This window comes from Nicotiana tomentosiformis, chromosome 6 (assembly GCF_000390325.3).
Source record: "Nicotiana tomentosiformis chromosome 6, ASM39032v3, whole genome shotgun sequence".
Classification (NCBI taxonomy): Eukaryota; Viridiplantae; Streptophyta; class Magnoliopsida; order Solanales; family Solanaceae; genus Nicotiana; species Nicotiana tomentosiformis.
The window spans coordinates 59,307,654-59,328,568 of record NC_090817.1 but is presented as its reverse complement, the minus strand read 5'-3'; the positions used below and the strand labels follow the sequence as shown (position 1 = coordinate 59,328,568).

Below are 20,915 nucleotides of genomic sequence, written 5' to 3'. Positions count from 1 at the left end.
TGATTCCGTGGAATTGTGTAGTCATATAATCTTGTTATTATCCATGTATTCAATGTGTGTTAGAGAAATTGAGCTGTGATTCATGTTAGAAATCATGCTTAGGCTATAGTTGGGACCCACATAGGTCGTGTTGCTATTGAATTACTTGCTTAATTTGTAATTATGTACTCAGTCACATCTATCATTTGCATATCATATCTTAGTCTATGTTGCCATTTATTGATACAACATATCATCATTGTCTAGGATGATTGTCATGATATTTGTGAGCTTGAGAGAATGGAGAGATTGATGACTGAGTGAGGCCAAGGGCCTGATTGTGAGTGATGTTTATGGGATCGGGTTGCACGTCATAGGAGTCTTTATTGATTCATGCCATGATTGGCTGATTTTAGCGCTTGGGCAAGATTCGCCCCCCCGGAGTCTGACTTACGTGTAATTAGCACAGGTACCTACTGAGTACGAGTACGAGTGCCGAGTGTGAGTACGAGTGCCGGGTGCAAGTGCCGAGCGATTGGGAGGACTGAGTGACTGTGAGGACTGACGGACTAGAGGACTAACTAAATTGATGCTCTGAGAGTATGCATATGATTTCATAACTGTGTTGCATTACAGTTGGCATGCATAATTGATTTGTAGATATAGTGATGTATCATTCCTCATTTCAGTCACACTTGGCATAGTTTACCCGTATTATACTTAAACTAATAAAATTGAAAGCATGTCTACATTTCTGTACCGTTAAATTCTATATTTGGACTTTACATGTTGAGCTCGTCACTACTTTCAGCCCAATGTTAGTCTTGTTACTTATTGAGTACATTGGGTCGGTTGTACTCATACTACACTCTGCATTTTGTGTGTACAGATCCAGGTACTTCCGGGTACAGCGACTGCTAGCTTGGGAACTTTATCTGTTGGATACTATCGAGGTAGCTGCCTTGGTATCCGTAGAACATGACTCTCCTTCTTTTCAGTTATTTGTTCTGTTCTATCTTCCTAGACAATGTTTTAGCAGTCATACTATATTTTCATTTAGATGCTCATGTACTCAGTGACACCCGGATTTTGGGGGATTTTGAATTGAGTTGCGGTATTTTCTTATCAGTCATTTATGAGATTTTACTCTTAAGCTTATTTTATTATGTTTTCAAATATAAAGATGTGTGGTTTATTGTGATTGTCGGCTTGCCTAGTATTGCAATAGGCACCATCACGACATGTGAGATTTGGGTCGTGACACTTTTGGCCTCAAAAGCGAGGCTCGCAATTGCGAGCCAGACCTCGCAAATGCGAGATCTGCTGTAACACTCCATAAAATTTCGAAGTATTTAAGTGTACAGCCCCGAAAAATTTCGCAAATGAATTCAAGGTTTCGTGGTGCCGGAGTAGGTATACGTATTTAAGGATTTTAGAAGGTTGAACAATGCACCGAAAAGTAAAAAAAATTTTTTAGTGGAAACGCGCGTTTATGCAGTCCATTATGCGACTGCATAATCACTCTGCGGCCGCATAATGGCCGCAGAAGTGAGGCAGGTGAGGGTTAATCTGGGAGCAATTATGCGGTCGACTATGCGACCGCATAACAATTATGCGGACCGCATAGTGATCGCAGACTCAAACAGATTTTTTGGTCATTTTGGACACCAATTATGCGACCGATATGCGGTCTGCATAACCATTATGCGGTCGCATATGCAACCGCAGAACCTGTTCCGGAGCTCCATTTTTGGGTTTTAGTAAAACCCGACCCTACTTCGTTAAATACACGCTTTAGGCTATTTTTGAGCAAATATATGATGTTTTATAGAGAAGGGAGAGTGTTTTAGAGAGAGAGAAAACCCTAGGCTAATTATTCATCAAGTCTTGCTCAGATCTTGGAAGATTGACAAGGAAAACCCACAAGATCTTCATCTAAGAGGTAAGGTTCCATACCCTAGTTTTTAATTTCGAATTTGGGTAAAAGAAGGTTGAATTGGAGTATGATTCTTGGGTATAAGAGTATTATTTGTACATGCTTGTACTAATAAGGTTTGTGGGAAGATTCTTGCGTTCAAATAAGTAAAGATTGAGTTGTGGAGTGAAGAAAATCTTGTAGAAGAACCTTGTAGTTAAATTTGCACACCTAGTGTTTGATAAAATGTTCAAATGAGCTGAGACCATGAATATCGTCCTAATTATGGTTCAATTTTGTTATGTCTCAAAATAGATTGGGATTGCTAGAATTTCCGAAATGTTGTAGTAATTTAAGTAAAGCTCAAAGCGAGGTATGTTGGCTAAATTTTCTTTCTTAGAATTGATATCCATAATGTTTCCGTAAGATCAAGTATGATTGGCTCAAGATTCCTAACTTCTATATTCCGGCTTATTCCCTATAAACTTGTTTATTCCGAATGAGCGTTATGTCGAAAGATAGATGTTCAAAGTATGGTTTGCGTATTAAAATATTGTGGCTTTAAGTCGTGTTTTAAATGAGAACTAGTATACCAATTGGGTGAGAAAAACTCGATATGCTTAAGACTCATAATTGCTCATATGTGTACCTAAAGACTTGATTGGAAGTGTCTTGTTGTTGATAATCTTTAAAGACGCTTGAAAATGAAATAAGCAGATTGAATAAATAGAGTGTGGCCAACGTTCCAAGAATTTAAGTTATGTTGTGGCTAGTAGTGCATATGATTTTAGAGGATGCGATAAAGAATATGAAATGAGCCTCGACTCCACCGTTTTAAAAGTGATTTGGAAAAATAGAATTTGCCTAAGAGCTTTTATACTCAATTCATGCCCATCAGTGGCTGCTTTAAATAATGCTTTGCTTTATAAATATATCTAGTGTGATTTGAGTTCTATATACTCATGTGTTAAAATTGTATATTGTCATTTCTAGGGAAGAGTATTGCAAGAATAAATGGTGTATTGATTGTTTATGATTTTTCATGTGTGTTTATATTGTTAGTTGGTATGCCTCATTCCTTAGGAAGAAACCATTCGTGTTTGAAGTTCCCATTTCAAATGGATTTGAAGTATATGATTTCTGAAATATTCTATATGTTGATATTTGATGGTGATCTTTGAAACTGAAAGAGGTGAAAGTGTGGAATATGAAATGCGGCCATCGTGCCAGGAATAAAGAATCTTGTGAATGGCCTAATGAGCCAAGGAAATATTATCGTTGTGAATGACTGAAAATACTAATGAGAATTTATACAATGTGAAAGATGTTGAGGTGAGTACAATTGTATTTATGATATTTCTGTTTGCAAATCAAATCAAAAATGTTTTTGGGAGCATCATTAGCAAAACCGAGGAAGGGTGGGTCATAAGGCCCACACCTGAAACTACACATATCGGTGTAGGGGTAGATTGTAATTATTCCCCTTATTTGGGATGAAATTGGAACCTTTGGAAAATTGTGATATTATTCCCCTTAATTGGGATGAAACTAGAACCTTTGTGGATTGGAAAAGTCAACCCACACGGCATATGTGGGAAGGCGGCCTAGCTGATCGGGTGGAGATCAGATGCCATGTTGCGCACATGATGGTACTACTCTTGGTACCAACTTTCTTTTGCATCACTTGTCAAACCACATTATCCGTGGGGAGATGACCTAGCCGATCGGGCGTGATTGGACTCCATACTAACAAAGACGGTGGTATATCGATGCTAATAATCTCCCAACCAAAAATTATTTATGAAGTTCGTATTTTGAAAATTATTATGTTTTAACTGGACATTTGGATATTGTTGATTGTGACTTGTTATTTCTATCTGTTGCCTTTTCTTATATAGGTATTCTATTTTGAAAGAGGATTTTTAGCTATACATACTAGTGCTATTCGACAGTACTAACGTCCCTTTTGACGGGGGCGCTGCATCTATTAGTTCTTCAGTAGACGACATTGATCAGTGATAGCGGTACACTCTTTTTAGCTGATTTGGTGTGCACCACTTCATTTTGGGGTCATGTATCTTTTGTTTCTCATGTAATGTGTTTTGAGGTATAGCCGGGGCCTTGTTGCCGGCATTTTCATATTACTCTTCTATTGTACTTAGAGGCTTGTAGACAGGTTGTGGGTTATGGTTGATGTTGGGAATTGAACTAGAAATGTTGGTACTTGGAAATTATGTTTTTCATTAATTCTATAAACTCGTAATGTTTTGGAAATTATGAATGAAGCTGCTAATGGGAATGAAAAGGAAGTTGTTAATAAAATCTTTTCAGTAATTGATTAATGGAGTACATCTCTACTTTATTCATGGATGAGTTTGGGTAAAAGGAAATCTAACAGGCTTGCTCGGCCGGGTTCTCTCGGTTGAGCGCTGGTCGTGATCCCCGAGTTTGGGGCATGATATCTGCAACAGAACACCAGAACTGGAAAGACACCAGCAGACTTCAAACCACCCAAACTCATCTGAAACGCGTCTGAAACTCACTCGAGCCCCTTAGGTTCCAAACTAAATATGCACACAAGAGTATTAACACCATACGAACTCGCTCGCCTGATCAAATCACCAAAATAACATCTAACACAACAAATCAAACATGAAAATGAATGAAATTTCAAAGTGAAACTCAAGAATACGTAGAATCAGAACAAAGCGTCTGAATTATATCAAACCAAATTCCAAATTGTACCAAATTTGGCAGACAAGTTATAGCAAAGCGGACCTATACCAAGTCACAAAATCAAAATCCAAACAAAATAGCTAAGATGTCAACCTACGGTCAAACCTAAGTGTAATGACCTGGTCGGTCGGTTTGAGTATTATAACCCTGCTCCCCATTTATTGCTTATTCTATGTTCAGTTGTTGTTATGTGACTTGTCGTGGTTGTTGATTTGGTTCCGATGACGTTTCGGAATGAATTGGAATACTTAGTCTCAAGATTTGGAAGCCTAAGTTGAAAGAGTTGACCGGATGTTGACTTATGTTTAAATGACTCCGGAATAGAGTTTTGATGATTCCAATAGCTCCGTATGGTGATTTAGGAATCAGGAGTGTGTCCTGATATTGATTTGGAGGTCCGTAGGTCGTTTTGGCTTGAATTGGCGAAAGTTGGGAAAGTTTAAGTATGGAGAGTTGATAAGTTTCACCAAGAGTTGATTTTGTTGATACCTTGCTTGAATTGTTTTTTGGAAGTTGGAATAGGTTTGTTGTGTCATTTGTGACTTGTGTGTAAAATTTGAAGTTAATCGGAGTTGGTTTGATAAGTTTTAGCATCGATTGTAGAAGTTGGAAATCCATTAGTTTCATTAGGCTTGAATTGAGGTGCAATTCATGTTTTTGATATTGTTTGACGTGATTTGAGACCTCGACTATGTTCGTATCATGTTTTAGGACTTGTTGGTATGTTTGGATGGGGTCCCGGCGGCCTCGGGTGTGATTCAGATGGAAATCAGATTGAATTTTGGACTTGTGGAAGTGCTAGTGTGATCATGTCTGATACAACCGCATCTGCGAGAAATGGGTCGCATGTGCGGAGCCGCAAAAGCGGCCATGGGGTCACAGGTGCGGTCCTGTGTGTGTTGACTAATGGTCGTAGGTGCGAGGGGTTTTCCGCATATGCGACGAAGTCTTCACAGATGCAGATTTTGGTCGGAGGCTCAGGGGTCGCAGAAGCGGAATAGATGCGCAGGTGCACTCCCCTATGAGCGGAGCTTGGAATGCAGGAGCGGACCTGTAGAAGCGGGATTTGATTCGCAGAAGCGGCTGGTCGGGAGTTAATGAAAATCCACAGAAGTGGGCTTTCTTACGCAAAAGGGATGCCGCCGGTACGGCTGGGAAGTCTGCAAAAGCGGAACTACTGGCAGAATACATAAAGACGAGGGTTAGAGTATCTTCTTCATTTTTGGACTTTGGGAGCTCGGATTGAGGCATTTGTTGGAGAGGGTTTCACTAGATTTCAAGAGGTAAGTCATTTTTGATCACTTTTGTCCATGTATTTTGAATACCCATTGATTATTTCACCTATTTGTCATGAATCTAAGTAAGAATTTGGGGATTTTGACTCATGTATTGGAGAGTAAGATTTGAAGATTTGAGTGTTGGTTTTTGATCGGAATTGGATGATTTTGGTATGGTTGGACTCGTTATTGAATGGATGTTCGGATTTTTTAAATTTTGTCAGGTTCCGAGGCATGGGCCCGGGGTAGACTTTTTGGGTTTGGTTAAAGAAATTAGCGTTATTGCATGGAATCGATTCCTATAACTTATATTGATTTTATTAAGTTGTTTGCGGCTAGATTCGAGTCGTTCATAGGCCAATTCATGAGGCAAGAGCTTGATGGAGTTGTGATTTGTGCGGTTTGAGGTAAGTAACACTTATAAACTTAGTACTGAGGGTATGAATCCCTGGATTTCGTGTTATATGGTTGGTGTTGATGTGACGCACATGCTAGGTGACAGGCGTGTGGGCGTGCACCATGGTAATTGTGACTCGGTTGATTTTGTGGTACTGTGTAGTTATCTAACCTTGTTTCTATCCATGAAATTTCTACGTGTTAGAGTAATTGAGCTGTGATCCATGTTAGAAATCATGCTTGGGCTATATGCTTATTTCGTTGGGGCCCACTGAGGGTCATTTTTATTGTTGAGTTATTTGCTTAAATTGCAACCTTGTACTCAATCAGATTCATCATTTGCATATCATATCTCAGTCTATGTTATCATTTATTGTTACATCATGTTATCATTATTAGGGCTGATTTGGCATGAGATTTGTGAGCCCGAGAGACTGGAGAGATTGATGACTGAGTTGGGGCCTGAGAACCGAATTTGTGAGTGATATTTATGAGATCAGGCTGCATACCGCAACAGGTTTTATTGATTCATTATGGGATCGGGCTGCACGGTGCAATAGGTTTTATTGATTCTTGATGGGACTGGGCTGCACGCCACAGCAAGTCATGTTGGCTTATATTAGCGCTTGGGCAGGATCCGCCCCTCCGGAGTCTGACATACCAGCAGTGAGCGCAGGTACCGTATAATGCTGAGTGATTGAGTGTGTTGAGTGATAGTTGACAGTCAGGTTGAGTACTCTGAGAGTGTGAGTAACTGGGAGTAGCACTGTGATGCATTGCATTTGACATGCATATTTGATAGGTAGGCATAGAGATGTAACAATCCTCATGCTAGCTATACTTGGAATATTTTAACTGTATTGAGCTTAAACTCTTGAACTTGAAAGCATGTCTACATTTTCGTATTGTGTACAAATTGATTATGGGATTTCTCTGAGTTATTATTGTCATTTCCCTATTATATATGTATTGTTATTATCTAGATTTGGATTGTACCTCTCTGAGCTTGTCACTAATTTTAGCCCAAAGTTAGTCATGTTACTTATTGTGTACATTGGGTCGGTTGTACTCATACTACACTATGCACTTCGTGTGCAGATCTAGGTACATATGGACCTGGTGGTTACTAGACTTGGAGTAGTATCTGCTTAGAGACTATTGAGGTAGCTGCTATGGCATCCTGACGAGCGCAAAACACACACTTAAATTCTGCTCGCTAATCAAATATAGTATAGTATAATATCGTATCTACATGGATTGGATTTAAATAGTATTCTCATAGTTTCTAACTTGGTTGCTATCCAAGATGATCAACCGTTGAGATTTATAAGATGTCTAACTAAAATTAACTAAGAATCTAAAGTTATTGACTGATGACCATCGAAACAAGGAATAAGCAAAGAAGGTTATCAGCGGGAGAAAATAGGGTTTTGATAGGATAGGTGTAAGATAATTGTTCGGGATCTAAATCTAGATAATTCAATTCTAATGTTCAAGTGAGTCTCTCGAATTCACTCAATTATTAGTTCAAGCGTTTAGCAAAAACGACTCTCTCAATTAAGTCTCAACCTCGCGAGATGAACTAATTGATGCTCTGTGAAGATATGTAAGAATGCATAGTGGATTGGTCTTCAGGAAAACATCTTTCGATTATTCTCCTAACTAGGTTTAATCAATGATTCAACTAGCCTCTTTCGATTACTTAGAAGAATCTATGAATTCAACCAACAATGTAATGCAAAGATATCACAAGTTATGCCTCTCTTAATTACATGAACAAGTGACTATAGATGCAACAATTAATTCATCCAAAAATGATTCAATACATAAAACTAGAGTTATAATCCACAAACAATCATCAATACACTAAATCCATCAAACCCTAAATGGAACTACTCCATAGATATTGAGCAATTCATCACAAATATTTTTAAAGTATAGGAAAACATAGATTCGATCCAAACTCGGGTCTTGAGTGAGGAAGGAATGATGAAATCCTTATGCTTGTGCTCCTCCAACTCCTCCTTTTCCTCCTTCGGTTCAAAGTATGTCCAAAGTCCAGAAAATAATATTTTTCCATGTATTTATACCAAGTAGGCTCTGACCCAAACGAAACCACCCTTTCCTAGCCGAAATAGGACTTTCACTCTGTAAAAGATACACAGGCGCGCTGCATGGGGCGATGTGCCATGCGGGGCATTAGTGTGGAAATCTAGAGAGCTCAACATCTATCAGGCAACGGGATTTGCAATACTGCAGCGCACCACGCACCGCCCCACGCGCTGCAGTAGTGCGAAGATCTCAGAGTGTTGCTTTTTGTTTGCGTTTTGACGTCCAGACTTGGTTCTCGACCCTCCAACACGATCTCGATTTAATCCCTTGGTCTTTTACTCAAACTTCAAAGCTCCAAATAGCTCGAATTAGCTCCACAACACCTACATAGCTCATAATCACTCCTACAAGGTATAAAATGCACGATAAAGTGCAGTGAATTAGAGTGCAATAAGTGACTAAAACACGAGATTATAGCCTACCATCACGTCCGTAGACCTTGACTCTCCTATTTTTCAGTTTATTTAGCAATTTTATATCTTTCTAGATAGGTGTATTAGAAGTTTTGACTATGTTGACACTTAGTAGCTCATGTACTCGGTGACACCCAAATTTTGAGAAATTTTGTAGTTGAGTCGCAGTTGTCTTATTAGTTATTTATGAGATTTTTCACTATTAAACTTATTACATCATGCTTTCATTTTAAAATGCATAGTTATTTTGTGATTATCGGCTTGCCTAGTTCTAGGATAGGCGACATCACGATATGTTGAGATTTGGGTCGTGACAAGTTAGTATCAGAGCCTAGGGTACTTTGGTCTCATGAGTCATGAGCGGGTTTAGTAGAGTCTTGCGGATCGGTACGGAGACGTCTGTACTTATCTTCGAAAGGCTATCGAACCATTAGGAAAACTTCACTTTCTTGTATTCTTGTCGTGTGGATTTGTTGATTCCAGAAACTAAACTTCTATTATTCTATTCTCTCAAAGATGGTGAGGACACGTGCTACCCGATCAGGCGGACGGCCACCAGTACCATCAGCTAAGGCCGCGAGAGGACTAGGTCGCGGTAGAGGCCGAGATGCAGCTAGAGCAACACCTGTGGAGCCACCAGTACTCCCGCTCAGGAGCATATACGAGATGTGGTTGAGCAGGTGGTACTAGCTCAAGTACTAATTGTGCCCATTGTGATTTCAGGCCTTCAGGAGGCTTTGGCCCAGATATTGACTGTATGCACTAGCCTTGCTCAAGCAATTTCAGTTCAGGCCGCACCAGTCACTTCTCAGGCAAAGGGAGGTGCTCAGACTCCAGCCGCTCGTACTCCAGAGCAGGTGGTGCATGGACTTCAGACACCGGGGGTACTACCTGTCACACCTCCTTTTTTCCGGGGGAATGATGCCAAAGGAGTTTTTTCAATTTAAGTGACATTAATCGAAATGAGATTATTTATTAGATTCAGAGTCGCCACTTGGGATAATTTCTGGTGTCCCAAGTTACCGGTTTATTTTAAATCCCAAATCGAGGAAATTTGACTATGTTTTACGGTCCGCGAATAGAGAAGACAGGGTAAGAAATTATGTTAACCCGAGAGAAGGTGTGAGGCACTCTCAGATTCCGTAATTTTAGCACGGTCCCTTTAATCATACCTGGCTTAATTAAATTATTTAATTACTCATTTTAGAACCTATGTACATTTACCTTTTTACCGCTTTTAATTACTTGATTATTCGCAATTATGAAATTATCTTGAAACGAATCACGCGTACGTGTATTCATTTTGTTTGGTGTGTCAAGAATCATGTCACGCGTACGTATACACAATTAATAACACTTTATTATTTTTAAGATTATTTTGTCAAAGTTGCGCGAACGCATACTTTGCCTTTAGTTTGGCAAATCATAACTATGTCACTTGGACGTGTACATTATCACGATAATGAATTGATTAACACATACCTAAAGCATACTCGCGTATTCAGGGTATTTCATTTATTTTTGTTTTTAGATCTGAGATATTTATTTGTATTATTACTATTATAATTTTTTTAATTAACGGAAACTAAAAATCTAATGATCTTTGATTTTTTTTTTTTTATCTATCACTACGATTGAACTATTTAATATGCTACTATCTCTATTATTTTCTAAATATCTAAAAGTAGAAATTAAGCAAAGAATTACAGTGAACTAACTAAATCATCTTAAAATTCAAACACATACAGAATATCTATTATATTAGAATGAAATCCACCACAAATATCTGCTTATTACTACTTCAACCTTTATTAATGCTTATAATTTGCACAAAAAACAAAAAAAGATCATATGCAAAATTACATGGATTTCTACATTGAAAGTAAGTCAGTTCTTTTATGATGCAAAATTGACCGTCTTTTATTAAACAATCTTACTAGGGCACAAAATTTAATGTCCTAAGTTTTCAGATTTTTTAATTCATCAACATAGAGTGAGACAAATGAAAAGTCTTTAAGCATCAAAGTCTAAAAAAATGACACTAAACTTTCATATACCTTAAGACAATCAATTGTACATTAACGACAAAATGCGAAGTTGAATCAAAAGAAGACAATATGTACCAAAATATTATCACAAGCTAAACACCTAAATAATATTCAAACATTCAAAAAACTAAAGAACTGAAACTACAAAAAAATCCTTTAAATGGCTCAAATTCATATTCAAAGTAGGACATATTAAAATATATAAAACAATGATTAGAAGAAAACCTGTAGAATGAAACTTCTTTAAGAATAATAGTAGAAAACTGATATATGGTTTCAACTCTTAATCCCAAGAAAAGTGACAACAATGAATGGAGATAAAACCACGGTCAGAGCTGAAATCTCTAAAGAAAATCGGAACCCGAATCTCGAACTTAACCTCTACTCGAACTCCATGTTTTCTATCTGATAATTTTTATTGAAAAAAGGATGTAGAACCTTTTCCTTTTACAAAGAATTTCTGCTTTCTCTCAATATTTGTCACTTGGATATTCTTCAAATTCATTTTTTTCCGTCCCCCCTTTTTGCTCAGTATCCGTTTTTCTTTATAGGGAAGAATATTAGTAGTTTTTTTGTTCCTAGAATTTTGAGTAGGGGACGTGGGTTTTTGAAGTGAAGTTGAGGAGTTCAGTTTGTGTGCTAGTGTGGATATGGATATGTGAGGGAGTGGGGGTGAGACGTGTGTAAAGTGGTGTGTGTGTAGGTAGTGATTAGTTAGATTAGGTATAAGTTAATCTTTTGGGTTTTTTTTCTTCTTCTTTTCCTTTTTGTTTTTCTTTAAAAGATAAAATATAAAGATAAGAAAAATTAACTACCTAATTTTTAGACTAAAATAATATAGGCAAACTAAATATTTACACTATAATTTAAATGACACCCAAAATATTTATATTTTTTATAAAGAAAAAAAGAAAAGATAGAAGGGTTTACATTAGAAAGTAAGATAATAGAGTAAAAACATTCGGATTACACCCTGAAATAACCCAAAATGCAGAAAAGACATCAAGACCGGCTACCGAGACTCCCGTCCGATAGGGATATTTTCAAGTCTGGTGACCGCTTTTAGGTTTTTCTTCTATCATGGCCATGGCTACAATGGCTTTCAGTGTCATATCAAATTCCTCGTCATCACAAATTATTCCAACGACTGGCCCTTTGTTTTGAGTAGGCAAAACATTGGTCGTCACATTAGAGGCCTCTTCTTCCCTAAGAACTATTGCCTTGACCTCAATGAGGTCCTCCACTGCTCTTTTGAGAGTACAACAATGCTCAGTATCGTGTCTCACTACTCCAGAGTAACAGCTCGGTGCAGAGAGGGACTTGTAGTCGGCCGGTTCGGGGTCACTGACTGCAGCAGACCTAGCCTGGTAGCTTTTGGAACAAACTTGAATATGATTCACCAAGAAGGGTGAACTGATTCCTTCCAGGAGGTTCTCTTGGGCGAGGATTGCATTGGAAAAATATTTTATCGAGGACTATATGGAGCTTAGTAGGGACGGACATTTCTGAGAGGTGGAGCTCAGTTTTGTGGGTAGTTTTGTGGCCGGGTGTATGATTGTGCATTCATCACCGTATAGTGTGTCGGTGCCACGGCATATGCAGCATCATGGTGCGGGTAATAATATATGCGGTCTTTTGGGTGGCATATATGATTGGTTGAATGACCTGCGGCCCTCCTCGAGCTCGAAGCTATCATGGCTCTCTCTTCTCTTTTTGTCATGTTCGTCAAACCCCCCTAATCATTCTGAACAGGCTGTGATGTGGCCTTAAAGACAACCTGACTTAGTAATCTTCCCGTCTTCAAACCATTTTCAATTATTTCCCCAATTTTAGTAGCCTCAGCGAACGACTTTCCTATGCCCGACATCATATTTTGGAAGTAGTCTGACTCTTGGGCCTGCAGAAAGACCTTAACCATCTCCCCTTCATCAATTAGAGGCTTTATCCTAGCGGCCTGCTCTCACCACTTGACAGCATATTCACGAAAACTTTTCGTGGGTTTTCTTTTCAAATTGGACAACGAATTTCTATCTGGAGCAATATCCACATTGTACTAGAACTGGCAGACGAAGTCTTGGGCTAGGTCATCCTAGGCATGCCAATGAGCGATCTCTTTATCCATGTACCACTCGGAAGCAATTCCTGTCAAACTTCCCCAAAATAGGCCATGAGCAATTCTTCTTTGCCTCTCGCTTCTCTCAATTGGTTACAATACCTCTTCAGATGGGCCACAGGAACACCATGCCCATCGTACTTATCAAACTTGGGGGTCTTGTAAGGGTGAATCGCCAGTTTAAACCACAAACCAACCACCTTTGTTTAACTTTATCTTTTATGACAAACAACAAACGTGTTAGAGTTAGGCATTTTACATATATTAGCCACACGTTGTATGTCATGCACCTAATGCCATTTTTATTTTTAAAATAAGCTTAGAAGGCTTCATGCTTAATCTTGGCTTATTGGTTTATTTTATCTTGACTTTAACACTCTTTTTTTTTTTGGTCAATCATTTTCTTCATTTCATTTTTTTACTCTTTTGTGGTTTTAAAAGAATTTTGATCGAACCCGTTGGAGGTTGCCTACGTATCATGTTGAACATAAATCAGATTATTACGTAGTTCAAGAAGATTAAGAATAAAGTAAATAAACTAACTCTTTTTTTTTTGATTTTGAAATATTTTGCTTTTCGAAAGAAAGACTATAAAGAAGAAAAAAAATATTTTTTGATTTTGATTTCTTTGTTTTTTCTTCTTTTTTTTTTTTTGAGAATTTTTGAAAAGAAAGAAGATATTCTTTTTGAATGTTTTGGGAGAAATACTTCTACAAAAAAAGGTAGAAAATATTTTTGGATTTTGATTTGATTTTGTTTTTCAAATGAGAGACTTCTAAAAAGAAAGAAAATATTTTTAATTTTTATTTGGGATTTTCTAAGGAAAGACTTTTTAAAGAGGGAATTAAATGAAAATAGTTTTGAATTTTGTTTTAAAAAAAAAATTGGGGCCGGAACCGATGAGGTTTGCCTACGTATCTCACATCCGGTGAGAATCAGACCCGCGTAGTTCGGCTAGAAAGTGGGGAATACTTCAAAATCTCAGTCTATTTTTCAACATCTTTTGAGTAAAATTTTGACACGACTTGATTTTTAAACAGAGGGATTTTATGAGAACCGACTAAATTTCACTCTTTTATTTTTTTTCCTCCTAGTTTTTCTTAATTTTATTTCTCTATTTTAGCAGCCAGTCAACATGCAAACCAGATCAAACATATGCACAAGTAGCACGTAAGATGCATCAGGATGGTCTTGTAATTTCGGTTACACCTGTCCTAGACGAACCCAACCCCTGTGTTGAGTCCCCAAAGTCATATGCACATGATGCAAACAAACGTTCCTATTAGGGATCTGGCATGAGGCTATGTTATTCTATGTTTAAATCATAAGGTGAGTATTTTAGACTTGGCTTACCCAAGCGGACAGCTCGAGCCGAGGTGGGGGCAATGTACCGGGAGCACGAAAGTGTACCCAGCCTAGTTACTGACCCAACCTCGTTCTAATTGGTATGACTCCTAACATAAAAGTGGGCCACGCACACGTGTGCACCATAAATTCAGAAGACTCAGAAGAGAGGCGTAAGAAGACAGTTTAATATAGTTCAAATAATATCAAAGCGGTAAATAAGCGGCAATTATCACATTAGGCCCACAAATATAGTAATAACATCCAATCAATAAAGAGAAGTATAGATCACATTAGAAGCTCGAATTTCTGAACCCTGAACAAGAAGTTCTGGGTTCATTCCCCAGCGGAGTCGCCAGAGCTGTCACACCTCCTTTTTACCGGGGGAATGGTGCCAAAGAAGTTTTTTCAATTTAAGTGACATTAATCGAAATGGGATTATTTATTAGATTCAAAGTCGCAACTTGAGATAATTTATGGTGTCCCAAGTCACCAGTTTATTTTAAATCCCAAATCGAGAAAATTTGACTCTGTTTTACGGTCCACGAACATAAAAGACCGGGTAAGGAATTCTATTAATCCGAGAGAAGGTGTGAGGTACTCTCGGATTTCGTAATTTTAGCACGGTCGCTTTAATCATACCTGGCTTAATTAAATTATTTAATTACTCATTTTAGAACCTATGTACATTTACCTTTTTACCGCTTTTAATTGCTTGATTATTCGTAATTATGAAATTATCTTGAAATTAATGACGCGTACGAGTATTCATTTTGTTTGGTGTTTCAAGAATCATGTCACGCGTACGTATACACAATTAATAACACTTTATTATTTTTAAGATTGTTTTGTCAAAGTTGCGTGAACGCATACTTTGCCTTTAGTTTGGCAAATCATAACTATATCACTCGGACGTGCACATAATCACGATAATGAATTGATTAACACGTGCCTAAAGCATACTAGCGTATTCAGGGTATTTTATTTATTTATGTTTTTAGATCTGAGATATTTATTTGTATTATTACTATTATAATTTTTTTAATTAACGGCAACTAAAAATCTAATGATCTTTGAATTTTTTTTTTATCTATCACTACGATTGAACTATTTAATATGCTACTATCTCTATTATTTTCTAAATATCTAAAAGTAGAAATTAAGCAAAGAATTAAAATGAACTAACTAAATCATCTTAAAATTAAAACACATACAGAATATCTATTATATTAGAATGAAATCCACCACAAATAGCTGCTAATTACTACTTCAACCTTTATTAATGCTTATAATTTGCACACAAAAAAAAGAAGATCATGTGCAAAATTACATGAATTTCTACATTGAAGGTAAACCAGTTCTTTTATGATGCAAAATTGACCTTTTTTATTAATCAATCTTACTAGGGCACAAAATTTAATGTCCAAAGTTTTCAAATTTTTTAATTCATCAACATAGAGTCAGACAAATGAAAAGTCTTTAAGAATCAAAGTCTAAAAAAATGACACTAAACTTTCATATACCTTAAGACAATCAACTGTACATTAAAGACAAAAGGCGAAGTTGAATCAAAAGAAGACAATATGAAATAAAATATTATCACAAGCTAAACACTAAATAATATTCAAACATTCAAAAAACTAAAGAACTGAAACTACAAAAACATCCTTTAAATGGCTCAAGTTCATATTCAAAGTAGGACATATTAAAATATATAAAATAATGATTAGAAGAAAACCTGTAGAATGAAACTTCTTTAAGAATAATAGTAGGAAGCTGATATATGGTTTCAACTCTTAATCCCCAAGCAAAGTGACAACAATGAATGGAGATAAAACCACGGTCAGAGCCGAAATCTCTAAAGAAAATCAGAACCCGAATCTCGAACTTAACCTCTACTCGTACTCCATATTTTCTGCCTGATAATGTTTATTGAAAAAAGGATGTAGAACCTTTTCCTTTTACAAAGAATTTCTGCTTTCTCTCAATATTTGTCACTTGGATATTCTTCAAATCCTTTTTTTTTTCCGTCCCCCCTTTTTGCTCAGTATCCGTTTTTCTCTTTATAGGGAAGAATATTAGTAGTTTTTTTGTTCCTAGAATTTTGAGTAGGGGATGTGGGTTTTTGAAGTGAAGTTGAGGAGTTCAGTTTGTGTGCTAGTATGGATATGGATATGTGAGGGAGTGGGGGTGAGACGTGTGTGAAGTAGTGTGTGTGTAGGTAGTGATTAGTTAGATTAGGTATAAGTTAATCTTTTGGTTTTTTTTTTTCTTCTTCTTTTCCTTTTTGTTTTTCTTTAAAAGATAAAATATAAAGATAAGAAAAATTAAATTTTTAGACTAAATTAATATAGGCAAACTAAATATTTACACTATAATTTAAATGACACCCAAAATATACTAAAGCTAAGCTAACTTATTTATTATAAATCTGATTTAAAGAAATTATATTTTTTTTGTAAATTTTCTTTTTCTCTTTATAAATAGGAATAAAATTTATACTATAAGCATGTGAATATTGTTTTTTGTAATTTTTAACTTTTCTCAAATAAGACCTATTAAAAAGAAAATAAAAGTTTAAAATATCAGGATTAGACCTAGAAAAAATATTTACACTAAAGTAGTATAGAATTCGAGTGTGGTCAAAAATTAGGTGTTCACACTACCAGCCCAGCCGATTGTAGTTGCTCAGGCCCAAGTGGGTCCACCTATGAGTGACGAGGAGTAGAAGTGGCTAGAGCGGTTTGGGAGGCTCAGGCCTCCAGCATTCAGTGGGGCTGAGTCAGAGGATGCTCATGATTTCCTATATAGGTGCCACCGGATCCTTCGCACGGCGGGTATTCTGGAGACTAGTGGAGTCTTATTTACTACTTTTTAGCTGTAGGGGGAAGTCTTCAGATGGTGGGAGGCCTATAAGTTGAGCCGATCAGTCAGCGCTACACCACTTACATGGCATGAGTTCTCAGTTCTCTTCTTAGAGATTTTCATTCCACAGACCCGCATGGAGGAGTTGCGTAGGCAGTTTGAGCAACTACACCAGGAGGGTATGTCAGTGACCTAGTATGAGATGAGATTTTTAGAGTTAGCTTGTCACGCGATCTGGTTGGTTCCCACAGAGATAGAGAGAGAGAGAGAGAGTATTAGGAGGTTCATTGATGGCGTCAACTATGGACTGCACTTCGTCATGACTCGAGAGATTGCATCAGGTGCTAGGTTCGACGAGGTGGTTGATATTGCTAGGCGGCTAGAGCAGGTTTGTAGTTAGGAGCGTGAGGAGAGGGAGGCCAAGAAGCCTCGTGGTTCGGGTGGTTTCAACGGGTTTTTCTTCTAGAGGACAGTCCCACCAGCACAAGGGTAGTCCTTATAGGGCTGCTCAGATTGCTCGTCTAGTTCATCATGGTGCATCAGCTAGCCATGGTTCATACAGTGCTCGTCCGGATTAGTCATCTCTCAGTGCGCTCCCAGCTCAGAGTTCATCTCGTGCTCTATCAGTTCAGGGTTCATCTATACCAGGTCCTTCTTGTAGTTATTCTGGTTCTCGGGGTCCAATTCAGTACCAGTCGCCATTGTCGGATCAGGGTTGCTTTAAGTGTGGAGAGTTTGGTCATATGAAGAGGCATTGTCCACCATCTTTTGGGAGGTCCATTTCAGTAGAGGGGTCCTGCTATGACTTTTGCACCAGTTACTTCACCACCCGCTCAATCAACTCAGGGTGGAGCTCAGGCAGCTAGAGGCCGCCCTAGAGGGGAAGGCTGATCAGGTGGCGGTCATGCTCGATGCTATGCTTTCCCCGCCAGGATAGAGGTCATTGCTTCAGACGCAGTGATCACATGTATTGTCTAAGTGTGCCACAGGGATGCTTCCATATTATTTTACCTTGGTTCCACTTATTCACAAGTATCATCATATTTTTCTCGTTATTTTGATATGCCCCGTGAGTCCTTAGATACGCATGCTCATGTATCTATGCCGGTGGTCGATTCTATTGTTATGGACCGTATGTATCGGTCGGGTGTGGTGACTATTGGGGGATTGGAGATAAGAGTTGATCTCTTATTGCGTAGTATGGTTGATTTTGACGTGATTCTAGGCATAGATTGGTTGTCCTCATGGCATGCTATTCTGGATTGTCACTCTAAGGCCGTGACATTGGCGATGCTGGGGTTACCTAGGATCGAGTGGAGAGGTTCTCTGGACTATGTTCCCAGTAGGGTGATTTCATATCTGAAAGCCCAACGGATGTTTGGGAAGGGGTGTTTGTCAAATTTGGCTTTTGTGAGGGATGTTAGTGCTCATACTCCTACCATTGATTCTGTTTCGGTAGTGCAAGACTTTCCGGATGTGTTTCCTGCAGACCTGCTAGGCATACCACCTGACATGGACATTGATTTTGGTATTGACTTGGTGTCGGGCACTCAGCCCATTTCTATTCTTCTGTATTGTATGGCACCAGCTAAGTTGACGGAATTGAAAGAGTAGCTTCAAAATCTTCTTGATAAGGGATTCATTAGGCCTAGAGTGTCACCTTGGGGTGCACCGGTTCTGTTTGTGAAGAAGAAGGATGGTCAGATGTGCATTAACTATGGTCCGCAACGGGTACCCGGTAACTTACTCAACAGAGTACCAGTATAGTGTATCTTTCATGACATACTATTATAGGTAAATGAGCCGGAAAGGCATTCATGAGATAGCTAGAATAAACATGAGAGAATACTTGACTCAGAAACAACCCAACCTAATATAGATACTTATATATGTGACATATATAAGGCCAACATGATCATTTGTAAACTCAAAACATAGGCCGACAAGGCTGTACAATTATCCATATACATGACATTTGTCTACGATCCTCTAAGAGTACATAAGTATCATAAAGGTCGGGACTAGGCCCCGTCATACGAATCAATACATGTCCTAATTATACTGACCAAATAAGCAACTTCGGAGCAAATGGAACGCACCAACACCTACGGCTGAGCTGATAGCCTACTTGGAGGACTCTCAACCTGTCTATCGGGACCTACGGGCATGAAACGCAGCGCCCCCAGGCAAAAGGGATGTCAGTACAAATAATGTACCAAGTATGTAAGGAATGAAAATTAGTAAATAATAGACATGAGAGAAATATGGAGTAAAAGACTAAACATGCAAGTCTGAATAACTTTATGAATTAAAATCATTAATATTTATAATGCCATGCATATGCATATAAATGTCATACCATGCATAGGTATATGCGTACATAACATCATCAAGCCTCTAAGGGTATCCCATCATATCATCCCGGCCACTTTGGAAAAATTATCAACGTATACTAGCTGATCTGGTGTTGGTGCATATATAACAAAATAACGTTTTTCCATATCCCATATACATATAATATACGCTTATATAACGCCATCTGGTCATAGGTCAATGCAAATGTATAAATGAATGAAATGCATAATGAATTAAATCCGTAAGATCTTTTGGTATGTCACAAGATGAATATGCCTTCGATTAATATCATGAATTAAACATTACAACTTACGTATTTTCTGAGACCCATGAACAGAAGATGTAATAATAAGATACATGGGAATTCAAGAACATAGGCACCTCTAATACTTCAATGAATAAAGTCATTTATGGAAGTTGTGCATTTGCTCATTTCGTTTGTATCGTATCGATCATGCCAAAAGGAAAGAAGGGATAGCCTTAACATACCTGAGCCGATTCTCTTGACTATCCCTCTAACACATGTCTTTTGTGAAAACACGTAACGGTGGATCAAAGTAGGGAAAAATCCGTATGATATTCTTGAGAAAGATTGCACCGTACTCCCTTAGAATCGCAAATCTCATGCTTTATCGTATCATGAAGTTTCAAACAAATTGCTTGAACTGCATCCATCAGCTTAGCAAGCTTATCATCCAACGTTGCTGGTCTAATTCTAAAGTGGCAAGTATACCATAACTTATTCTTATTCTCCAAGTTATATTACCAAATAAGAATCCCAACCAAGGTAATTATCCAAGAATTTTTACGTGTAAACAAGACATCTTATGTATTATGACTCATCATGCATATTGGTGTCACTTTGACTTAGCTTAATGCCATGTGGTAGCCCCAAAAAAGATCCTTATCCACTTAATCCTATTTAATACCATAATTATCCCCAAAATTAATCAATTATCTATATAATTAAGAATTATCTCAAATTACTTAAAATACTACTCACTTTTAACACACTTTATCCATCTTACTATCATGGTCATGTAGTACCTTGTATGACACTAGTCCATAAATACGGGATATTATAGCTTGAACCGTATTTTATCTCAAAATGTCAAACTTCGACGAAACGCATTTCTTCGATTCACTTACCCTCTCACCTTCACGAATTTACTTATCTCTTGTTTTAAATATCATAATGCTTATAACCTCAAAATAATCTCATTCCCGAGCTTACGTCGATTAACTTACGACAAAACTTTAACGTAAGAAAATGCGGGATGTAACATCTCATTTTTGAGCTTTCATCAATTTACTTATGGCGTACTTTCATGTACGAAAACATGGGGTGTAACATCATTCCCC

General features: G+C 37.7%; 1 protein-coding gene across 1 annotated transcript; it reads left to right on the top strand.

Moving 5' to 3' along the window:
* The first annotated feature begins 18,299 nt into the window (after nt 1-18,299).
* LOC138894059 (uncharacterized) lies at nt 18,300-18,812 on the top strand. Its single transcript, XM_070178733.1, has one exon. It carries the CDS (start codon nt 18,300-18,302, stop codon nt 18,810-18,812), a length of 513 nt encoding a protein of 170 aa, XP_070034834.1.
* Nucleotides 18,813-20,915: the final 2,103 nt, after the last annotated feature.